General features: G+C 33.8%; 1 protein-coding gene across 1 annotated transcript; it reads right to left on the minus strand.

The window, feature by feature from the left end:
* Nucleotides 1-1,318: 1,318 nt before the first annotated feature.
* Nucleotides 1,319-3,241, minus strand: LOC145060267 (vacuolar protein sorting-associated protein 53 A-like). Its single transcript, XM_079007962.1, has 6 exons — nt 3,193-3,241; nt 2,500-2,594; nt 2,326-2,382; nt 2,060-2,210; nt 1,912-1,982; nt 1,319-1,543 (listed from the first exon to the last, which is right to left on the minus strand). Exons 1-6 carry the CDS (start codon nt 3,239-3,241, stop codon nt 1,319-1,321), a joined length of 648 nt encoding a protein of 215 aa, XP_078864088.1.
* Nucleotides 3,242-11,953: the final 8,712 nt, after the last annotated feature.

The following is an 11,953-nucleotide window of genomic DNA, read 5'->3' on the forward strand; positions in this document are numbered from 1 at the left end:
TATTTGCAAGAAAACTCATTTTTTTGGAATCTTCCAGTTCACCACGAGGTTGTGACTGTTTAGTGATTTTTTTTAGTTTTTTGGCCTGTTTTGGATTAGAGTCATTACCACAAAGTATTTTTTTTCATAAAACTTGATATTGATGTTACGGTAATGTTTATTCTCATCCAAATAAATGATGATTGTTAAAGTTTCAAGACTTGTTTTAGTTTATGTGATTAGCTAAGTTCTTGAAAATTGTTGATATAAATTATCTTCACTTATGAGTTTGATCTTGTTTATAGAAAAATTACTTGATTATTGTGTTAGTTGGTAATTTGATCTTAATGGTTTTTATGAACTCCATAACTTGTCCACAAGTTATGGAAAATGAAGAGTTTTTCTTTTAAAGTGTCATTAAAAGTCATAGGTTATGAAAATAGAAGAGTCTCTAATTTTAGTGTCATCATAAAATGTCTTTTATGTCTTCTATAACTTGTAACTTGTCCTCAAGTTATGGAACTTGAAAAGTTTTCATAAAAACCATATTAAACTCATAAGTTATGGAAACCAAAAGTTTTTGAATTGTTCAAAACTTTCCCTCAAGTTTTGGAATTTCTAAAGTCTCACACACACTTTAATTCCAAACATTAGAGTGTCAAAAGTAAAATTTCAACCCTTATAATTTATAGTATTATAAGTTAATAATATGTATCACTACTAGAAAAACAGCCTTTTATGACGCTCATTGCGCGTCGTAAAGGGCTCAGACGACGCGCAAATGCGCGTCAAGGAAGGCCCTGTCATAAAGAGAGACGACGCGCTTTTGCGCGTCGTCTATAGACGACGCGCATTTACGACGCTCATTTACGACACGCAATTACGACGTGTGTTTACGACATTCAATGCGTATCAAGAAAGGCCCTGTCATAAAGGAGGACGACATGCATTCGCGTGTCGTAACCTTACGACGCGCGTGTTAATGACACGCAATGCGTATCAAGAAAGCCCCTGTCAAGAAAAGCCATGTCATAAATGAAGATGACACAGATTTTTGCGTATCATAATTTTAAATGTTTAAAAAAAATATTATTTATAGATTTACTAATTTTCAAATTAAATTTGTATTTAGTGTCTGATAATAGAAAATAAAATATCATATACAAAAAATACAATCCATTGCATAAAATTTAATGTCATACAAATAATCGTTCCATGGAAAGATAAAACAAATCAATAGTTGTAACAAAAATTTACAAACTAATTAGATACAAGAAATATAAAAAAAATATACCCTCAAATGCTTTTCAAAGTCTAATCTCCATATCAGCACTTCAACTCACTTCTCCAGTTTGTCCTTAGGTTCTCTAAGTGCTCCAGCATCTCTTGCAGTTTCGAAGGCACAAAGAAGAACAGAACGTGATATTATTTTGCCACTTAGATGTTCTTCAGTGATGTGATGAGAATCATACCCCTTCAAAGGCACAAACTGCTTTCCTCTGTCCAAGCATCTGTTAAATGCTGCAACAAACTGCTTTCCTCTGTCTCTTTCCCTATACCTAAGCTGGGATAAAAGAAAGAAGGGTAAAAATGGAAATTAGACTTGCCAAGATAAAAACTAGTTGTAAAAATAACAACAAATTTACACACCTGGAGAAATCAGAATACACATGAGACTTGAGAATTTGTTTGATGTTCTTGAACTTATCTCTTAGCTCAGTGATCTTTGGGTTATCTCTGTAACCATCAAAATGACTACATAACTGGCTGACAGCCTAAAACACAAAAAATCATGTATATTAGACACTTCATTAGAAACAATTTTAACTTGGCTGTATAATTTAAATGGGTTGGAAAATTATAACATTCATTGAATACATGTTTTTGTTATTAACTTGTTACCAACTACCAATATACACACATCTTACATACCTCTAACTGTGCAGAAGCCTCTTTATATTGTCGTTTTGAAGCCATTACTTGAAGTTGTTCGATGGCAGACAATGTCATATTAAAATAGGGATAATTTTTTAATGCAATATTTAAAACATGACATATTTTTTGAACAAAAAAAACTGACCAATCATATTAAGACGATGGAGGGCAGTGATTTTAGTCGTTATGTGTTTTTTTGCAAAATCCAGCTTTTTGATGTCACGACATATTTCCTGAACCATTGTTTCACTTTGTTCAGCTTTGGTTTTAATTTCTCTAACTTTATACATGAGTTCCTACAATTAATGATTACAATAGAGGCAACATAATGAGTTTGATTCACGGAAAAAAGAAAGTCTATTGATTTTTAGTATAAAAGAGACATAATTGACAACAAGAATCAACACAGACCTGAACAACACGTGTAGCTGCATCCAAATCCTCCTTTGCCTTTGTACCTGAATTACTCTGGATATAACAATATCCATCAAAAAAGTGATGAGATTACACTCAACTCAATGAATGAATGACTACATTACCTAATCACACAATCATTTGAAGGGGGGATATTATAAAGATAATCACCTGTTGACGGACAGCAGTAAGAATTTCTGTATCCACAACACGTATCTCATTGTGTACTTTTTGCATCAGTGGCTCCACACCTGATAAAGATGCTTCTGCATAGTGAATATTCCATAATGTGAAACTAAGAGAAATACTTACTAAAAGAAGATTCATCATAAAGATCAACATATATATGTAACTTGGGGTTATTGTACAATTGGACATCAAGTAATTTTATATGACAGACATTGCTTTGTAGGTGTAGGTGTGCCTACAAAATGATGAAGCATTCAACTTTTATAATTTCTAAATTCCTAAAGGAGTCTTAACTATTTTTATGTATATTACTTATTACTCTTTCCTAGACATATGCAGTACAATCACTCAAGGTCTAAATTGACATTTTCCATTTCTTGAATGTGGACCAAAGATGACTTCCATGTTCTGTTTTCATCCGCATAAACAACTTTACTCTTCAACTGTGCAATTCATGCCACCGAGTAGGCAAATATCTAGTTCTTCCATCATTGATATCAATTTTTCTGTCTACTTGCTAAAATGAAAGGGGCACTAATAAGAAAGTATAATCCAATCAAAATTCAAAATTGTTAGGTGTGTAATAAGCAACAGTTCTCTGCTGTCGGAACTTTTAAGAAGACAGTATATCACTATGATCTGATCTTGAATCTAGAGAAAGTGAGATAAACTGACCTATAGGGAACATTTGGTTGATGTAGTCCAAAGTACTCGACTTCTCCATTCTCTCTCTACTGAAAGCTCACCACTCCTCCAAACCTTGTTAAAACTATGTCGCTCTTTAATTACTTTAAGACATCCATCGGAACCTATAGAATTTTGTCACAAGATGAATTGTTAAAGGTCAAAGAAACATACAGATGCATAGGAAAAAAGAACTTACATAAGTATCAAGTTGTCTGATAAAACAAATCATTATCCATGTGTCAATACCAACTGTTGTTACATGAGAAAATCAAGAACCTTGATCAGGTCAAATATCTCCCATGTTTCCCTATTATCCCCCTTTAAGGACCGAATGTTATTGCTCTTTAAGGACTAGATTGTCCTGGCTCAAGCATTTTATCGAACACTTGGTATGCATGGTGAAACTTTCTTTCAAATTTCAATATCAACTGGTTGGGTATCACTGAATATTGTTGTTGGGATATGACATAGGAAAGTCAGTTGCCCCACATCTCATATTGCTTGCATAATCATCACCAAACTGAGATAATGTGTGCCAAATCCAACCAAATGTTAAATCACAATAGAAGGAACAAATATATTTCCAAACCCCTAAATGTGACAATTTTACAAATCATAATCAAAGAAACCACTTCCCTTAACATGAAACCGATCACCTAAATTGGACCAAACATGAGGCGATAGATAATACACACACATTTCAATGGGGAAGCTTGAGGTGGCATCTTCATGCCAAGAAGGCATGACAAGGGCATCTTCTAAACCATAACAACGATTGCATTAATGAAAGCAATAATAATCTACAGATCTAAGAAGAAGAACAGAAGCAACGAAATCAATAAAATCTCAACTCTAGTAATGCGAAAAGTAAAAAGCACAACAAATAAATAACTATAGCAATTGTAATCACTAGAATACACCAACTATGAATACCGACTGATTTTATTGGGCAAAAAAAATCAACCACTTACTTCAATTGGAGTAGACCAAAAACTTAAATATGGAGATAGGATCGTCGATACTTATCTTAGTGGTGGACTGTGGCACGGCCGACGACGTCATACAAATCAGCGACTCCTATTGCTTTCGCCCAAGTGAGTCTCCAACGAACATCACCGCCCCTCGACTTCGTTCACTGTCTCCGCCCCTTGACTTCCTTCACAGGCAACGGAGTAATTACATTCTCAAAAGCTACTTCTAGAGATTCCAAAGCTGATGATTTACATATTTCAAGTAGTTCAAGGAGGCTTTTCCCGTTTTCAAGACAAATATATTTAATCGCGTGTCTATATTGGTCACATACATGAAACTCAAATTTAGAAGGTACAATAACCTACCATTTGAAAAGGAAATAAGAGTCAAACTTAAACCCATTACAAAATATTATATCTTTTATATGATCATGTTATGTTAGAAGTAAGATTACTTACTTTGGTACCCTTACATGACTTGCAAAAACACAGTATGCCAGTACCTTTGATAACTCCTTGTAGATTACTTCCCTGTAACAAAGACAATGTTCAATCATTTATCATTTGATTCATTTCCATAACTAAAAACTTGACAACTTTTATGAGATTATCAATATGAAACGCACATTAATTTATACATGGACTACTTGATTGAACGAGGATTAATATGACAAAATCAAAGTAATAAATATTCTTAAACAATTTAAAATAGCTCAAGAATATCAAGTAGAAGCTTAGAAATTTTGAATTAAAGCCTAAAGTAAAGGATACAGAATGAAAAGACATCTTGCAATCAGACCTTATGGGGCAATCGTACATGGAACCTCATGTTAGCAAACATCTGAGTAGTTTAGCATACTTACACGTAGTTATGAAGTCGCAAAAGAATGTTTTTATGCATGAAAGATTTTCACGAGGAAGAAAGTTTTAATTTTTAAATGGTATTCTTGCATTAAATTTGGTTAAATGTTTATGAAAGATGCTAAATCATGAACCCATAACTACTCCCCAAGCTTAAAGCTTACATATTTCCACTATGTATACATGTATATCCGGAAAGAAGGAGTAAGGACCAATAATTATACTGAATCTAATATGAATTCCTTTCCTAAAGAAAGCCCAAAGGTCACTTACACAGATGGGATGGCCCCTAACTGCCTAAATAACTATACTGAATCTAATATGAATTCCTTTCCTAAAGAATGATTATCAATTCTCATTGAATATTCTACCTTTGTACCTTATTGGCTCAAAACAGATACAAAAATATAAAAACTTTGTTCTAATTCACATGCAGACATATAAGAGATACAAGTGAAACAAAAAAAAATGAACTATGATAGATTGGTAGGCAAGGGTACCTTGAGATTGTAGGAAACTTGAAAACCCTCAAGTAGACCAGTCTCAAGACCCATATAAATAGGCACCCACGTTCCAATTTGGAAAATTGGATTTATGGTGTCAAAAAAGTAGAGAGAATATCAAGATATTAAGGGAGATAGGGAATTAGGAATAGCATTGGTTTAATATGTATATATATACCAAGAATTATAACATCAGCTGATGTGATAGCTCCAAGACAATTTGACTCCTTTGCTGTTAAGCCAAACAATATAGAAAGATTGTGAAAAGTCCATGTAAATGTATGAATAGATGCTATTTTTATAAGAAAGATTGAAAAAGGAACAAAGGGTACCTGCCTTCTAGATTGTCTAGGATATAAGTCATTTGGATTTGGTGGTTTGGTAAACATGCAACTAGTCCCACTTCAATACAGTCAGAATAAGAAAATTTGTATGCAGTTGAAACAACTGTAACATAAACTGCACATAGTTCATATGCACAGAGGAGTGCAACAGCTAGAAGAAGAAGAACCACAACAGCTCCTATTCATGAAACAGACATTTGTACCCTTTAGTATCTTTTAGAAATGCATGATATATATATATATATATATATATATATATATATATATATATATGTATATATATATATATATATATATATATATATATATATATATATATATATATGTAAGATGTTGTAAACTGAAAGAAAAATGGATATGGGATATTTGGATCATACTTGAGCTTTGCCACTGTGTTCGCCACCAGAGCATTATGATAAATATATTACAACTTTGTCATATCACCAAAAAGATTATAAAATAGAAAAAGGTATATAAATCAGTACCACTTGAAATCTGTAACATATGAAAACTCAAATGCTGAGGAACATGAGATACAAACAACAATTTCATCTGAGAAGATGATTTCATCTAGCCATGAGGAACGAACCCAAGAATCTCGCTCATCAGAGGAGAGATCTTATTCAGAACCTCAAAAAGTTATGCAAGATTTATGTGGTCAATCTTTAGATAATGTTTCAGAAGAAGAATCCACTTGAACATAATTACACTCTTTGTACTTCAGAGTTTTGGGAATCTGCTTGAACAGAAAATGTTTTCTGATCTTATGTAGTGGAACCACAACTGATGAGCTGGTTTTAGAGAAAGAAAGAGAGAATATTCCTACCCAATCAAAATATTTCAAGAAAAAAAATGGAAGTGAATCTAAAAAGCATCATGCATCAATCTCTTCAACAAAACTCGTCTCTGTTGAAAATAAAAGGATAAGCACCTTACTAAATAATCCTGCACCTGGAAAAAGGTGAGACTTTCATTTAATACAAGTAGCTTTATCAAATATTTTGAAGAAAATCTCATTCCCATTTGTAAGACTTTTGCAGGGAGTTTGGTTCTAAAAGCATAGAGTCTGGTAGCAAGTTTGTTGGAATATCATTATCAAGCCCACTTAATTTCATGGTCTGGTGACCAAAACCCCCTTTGATTTTACTAAGAACTGAAACCCTAGTTCCAGTAAAAGTCGAACCCCTTTTTGGGGATACAACAGATAAACTACTAATTTTGAAACAAAAATCCTTAGAGCAAGAGTAAGGGGTGTACTTCGAGGAGTGGAAGATACGGAAGAGGAAGGCGAAGACGGATATTGGGACGGCAGGCGAATGCTCTAGGCATCGCCGGAAATCTGATTCACATACCTATTGAAGAAGTAGAGAACGTTTGACCACCATTCACTAGAAGTGAAAGGGTAGAACGACGATGAAAGCACCTGCCATTAACGATGACAGATTGAGATAACTCAATCACTCATGAGATGAAGGCATCAAGATTGTCGATGATCATAACCTTGGATCTTTGATTGAGAAGTTTCACAATAGTGTGAGGAGAATGAAAGATGCATCAAAACGCTTAGGGCAAAGAGGGTAGTGGGCTTTTCTAATTTTTTGGCTTTTCTTTTCCCGCTTGTAACTAAGGAACGCGCGTTCATTAAAATTATAAAGCGACACTTGTAGAGGGCGTGCATTTAAGATACAACACCCTCCATGCTTTTAATTTCTTTTCTTATGACATTAATTTAAGGGAACGTAATAATGCGTGACCTAAATCCTTAAATTTTCTGAAGAGATGACAATTTTTTAATATCACTCTCGTTTGCGTAACATAAATCAATGAGTGGCGTGGTTTATGCGTCGTAAAAGGCTGTTTTTCTAGTAGTGTATATGTATAAAATCAAGTCAGTCTTACCGTTAGTAGGCCTCATTCACGAAGCCGGAATATAAGGGGGTATAAGGTTACTACCTATAAAATGACAGTTTAATGGATGTCTACTCTCACCCACCACTTTCTTGACTGGTGGAGGGTCGTTAGCCGAACAGGTATGACAAAGACTATAATTTTCATTATAAGTATAATGATAAATATAAAGTAACTAAACCTTTTATAAATTCCCAATCTTAACTACTTTAGCGAAATGTGAATTTGGTGCTAACCCATTAAATTAAACTTTGCACTTTGCTTAAGTCGTTAGTGGAGCGTGTGTGGTTAACCGGCACACTAACCTGGATTTAACAATGTAAGAAAAAGGTAACTTATGGTTTATCATAGGATCGGTGGAGCGCGTGTGGTTAACCGTCACATCGATTAAGTGATAAATATTAAGGGTAGCAAGTATATGTGCATGGTTATTCACATCTTGTTTTGTGATCCTTGGCATCCCAGTCACAAACTTGAGAGGGCACAATCGAGATTGAAACATCCCATTGAAAAGTTCAATGAATCTCAAAAGATCTAGGAGTTTCAAATCCAATTAAAACCTAATAAATTAGTTCATTTTTCATGGTGGAAATTGGTAAATCGTCATTCCCCTACCTTCAAATATTTTATAGCTTTGATTACGACATTCCTCTTCCAAGTTATAAAATACTGTGTTGGGTCCTAGCCTTAATATTTCATATTGGGTGTATATTAAGGATTTAAATCAACTAACTTGAATATCTCCCATTTTAGATGTCTGGTTCAGACAACTATTATCTTCCCAAATCTCATAGAAATCATACTCCTCCACCTCCTCCAATTATTCTCCCTAACCCACAAGTCCAACGTTACTCAAGCCCTACTGGCAAGCAAGGTCTATGTGTGCTCACATCTTGGAGATGAAGTCGCATATTGACAAGACGGAAGAGTTGGGTGTCAAAGTCTTGAGAAAGTTGGTTGTTGAATCACTTTCTAACTCATATAGTGAGTTTCCTTTGAGACTACTATGTAAAAGACTATGACATGACCCTTAATGATCTTATCTATTTGCTTGATGCTGCTGAATCAACAATGATTTGGAGCACTGGAAAAGCAAATTTGATTAGAATATCGACTTCCCAAACTTCCATGAACATTAAAAATGGTGACATTGGAAATCCAGAAAGCTTCCTCTTCCCATTAGAAAGGGATTGGCCATAGTCAACTCGGTTGACCAAATGGTAAAGAGAAAGGCAAGTCTGAGGTAGTCCAGTGTACCATTCCTAAAGGGTCCATATGGTTCTATTTCCAAAGGAAGGAGCATTGGTTGCAGAGCTGCCCGAACTACCTGAAAGATCTGAGAAAAGGTCATGTCAAAAAGTTTGACTCTACTTCATGTAAGTCCACTATCTAACTCTCTTAAGTTCCTATTTGAAGATTCTTAATACATTTTGATGTATGGCAGGATCATGCAAAGGGAAGGAAGCTTAAAAGAAGAGTATGCTGAATCTGATTGTGAAGATGGATTTCAGTCGCATGGTTCGAAGATCGGATTCTTGAGCAACTACTTAGGAGTTATGATATATTGCTAGGAAATATGTAATAACATAGTTTTCATTTAAAGTTGCATTGTAAGGAAGAAGTTTTTTCCGCATTTTATAAACAAATAAAAATTTTGTTTTATTTTATTATATCTCCTTGTAATGGCATTTATGAAAAATTGATGTTTGTATGTTTCTAGCAATATTGGAAATATGAATTTGCTTTTTTCATTTGTGGTAGTGTCCAAATTTGCCAAATAAGGAAAGATTCTCATCACCCAAGTTTCAATTGGATAGAAAATTGGAATCGTGCAAGTCGTATGATGAATGAGAATTTTCATCTTTGGAAAATTAAGACTAATTCCTTGTTGACATATATATGTGAGTCAAGTGAAGGAATAAGGGATCGAGTACATATTCGTGTGCACTGGTCAAATCCACCACAAAAGATCGATAAGACTATTCGTCATGATTTACTAAAGTTTAGTAAATATGGTTATACTTAACAATTTAAGTATAATTCTGAAACATTGGAAAAGTTTCAATGTATGGCAGAACAAATGGGAAGAATCAAATTAGGCAGAAAGATAAAAGTTGCTCAAATATGAAAAGATGGGAGACTACATTAGTATCATGTTTTGTGATCATCTTAATGATTAAGAAACAATATCATAATTGGTCCTCTAAGGACATCTTAGTGCATTCCTATGCCTAAGAAGAGGAATCATGAATTGTTGAAATGGTTAAATCAAGAAGATGAGTCATACTTCTTTTCAAAACAAGTCTTAGAGTCATACTCCAAGATTGTAATTTGAGTGACATATCTTAAAGAATGTTTATTAACACTTGTCAAATGTAAGAGTAAAATGTGTCCTATTCTTGTACATTTGAAATTGGTAAGTTGTGATGTTTTTGATAAAATTGAGACCAACTTAGGCCAGTTGTGTGAAGTGTTTGTCTTGATAAGAGTCCACACTATCTCTTGAATATTTATTTGTCAAAGAATGGGTCTTGGCAAGAGAGTCTTATATGTCAAGAGGACAGTGGGAGTCTAAAAGATCCTGAAAGAATTTCAAGATCTAATCAAGAATAAAACTTGTAGTTTCTCACTAGCTCACGACTTGAGGTTTATAACCCATCGTGTTGATCCATATTTTTGTGCCCATTCCATTTAGATTTGGCTTTGCATATGAGTTATGAGAGTTCTCAATTGGTTTTGTAAAAACTTGGAAGTAAATGGCTGGCCCTTGTGCTGCCAGGTGGTAAGAAGTTAAGACTGTACAAGTTTAGTCCATATAAGTTTGGATTTGTTATTAATCGTGTCTTGTGGTTATGGTTTTAATAAATTCACAAGCATAGGAACACATACACCAAAAAATCTAAGTATCATAAGGTTTCTCTCCGATTCATGAAAATGATGGTGAGGAAACACTTTCCCTAAGTGATTTTAAGTAGATAGCAATTGTGATATTTGCATTCTCAAAGTCGTTAGTGGAGCGTGTGTGGTTAACCGACACGCTAACATGGACTTGTGAGGAATGGAAAAGGTCTAAACAATTGAGACTATGATTACGACATCCCTTTTCATAGTTCTGAAATTGTTTAGACACACATGAGAGCTATCTAAGGAAAGGTGTATGATTTTCATAAAGTTTTCTCAAAGCATCTCGTATCAGAAATCTGAACTTTGGTAAGCAAGTCAATAAACTATTGATTTCTAGAAGTCCAGCTGATTTCTGAGTACATGTCAAAGCTGGTGGGAGAATAAGTGTTATGCTGATAATTCTCATGTTAGTGGGAGCATGATAATTATGATAAGTATTTCAAGTTAGCAATGTTAATTATAGAAAACAAAAGGTTTCAATTGGGAAAAGTCGTTTTGCTATAATTAAGGGAGAGGAAATTGTACTTCATTTCAATTCTAAAAGCTTAGATTGAGATTTTAATCATCTTTAGTCAAGGATATATATATATATATATATATATATATATATATATATATATATATATATATATATGTGAATTTTATGTTAAAATGGGTTAACTTAAGGAAATTCTATATATATTGTGTTCTGAAATTCGATTATGATTACGACATCCCTCTTCATAGTCGAATTATGAAAAGATGGCAAATAAAAATATTGTAGCAAAAGACTGGTCTACAATCATGTCTTTAAGTGAGACATCATGAATCGTGTCCCATATGCTTCGGGTGTTGGATCGATTGCATATGCTATAATATTTATCCTTTCTGAATTTTTCCAAATGCCTGGTGGTATTTAGAGGGGAAAAAGGTCTAGAATTAGATATGACTAAAATGATTAAGCAATTGTCGATGACAATCTAAGGTTTACCAAATAGTGGTTGCTCATGGACAACTAGAAGTATGATGAAATTTTTTGGAAAAGGACCATATTGACATATTCTGAAAAGAGGCAACTCTTGTTCAGAAGTGATAGTCAAAATGGGAATATGAAACTGTTCCCATAGGTGGAAGTTATTCATTAAATATGTGTAAGATTAGGAAACGCAATGCAAGAAGGATTTTCAAAGCAATGTACTTTGAATATGAGACTTCATTTCCATGGAGTGGATCTCCATTGGAATACTCTGTAATGTTTGTTGACAAGTATTTGAGAGTT

This window comes from Lactuca serriola, chromosome 6 (genome assembly GCF_051521515.1).
Source record: "Lactuca serriola cultivar US96UC23 chromosome 6, Lser_US96UC23_V15, whole genome shotgun sequence".
NCBI lineage: Eukaryota > Viridiplantae > Streptophyta > Magnoliopsida > Asterales > Asteraceae > Lactuca > Lactuca serriola.

What these genes read in the sequence shown, in the direction of transcription:
- LOC145060267 (XM_079007962.1), bottom strand. Translation starts at nt 3,241, where the DNA reads ATGGAGAAGTCGAGTACTTTGGACTACATCAACCAAATGTTCCCTATA. An exon ending in CAACCAAATGTTCCCTATAG is followed by an intron (nt 2,595 to 3,192) that starts GTCAGTTTATCT and finishes TTCACTATGCAG; the next exon opens with AAGCATCTTTATCAGGTGTG. An exon ending in TTACTGCTGTCCGTCAACAG is followed by an intron (nt 2,383 to 2,499) that starts GTGATTATCTTT and finishes TGTTATATCCAG; the next exon opens with AGTAATTCAGGTACAAAGGC.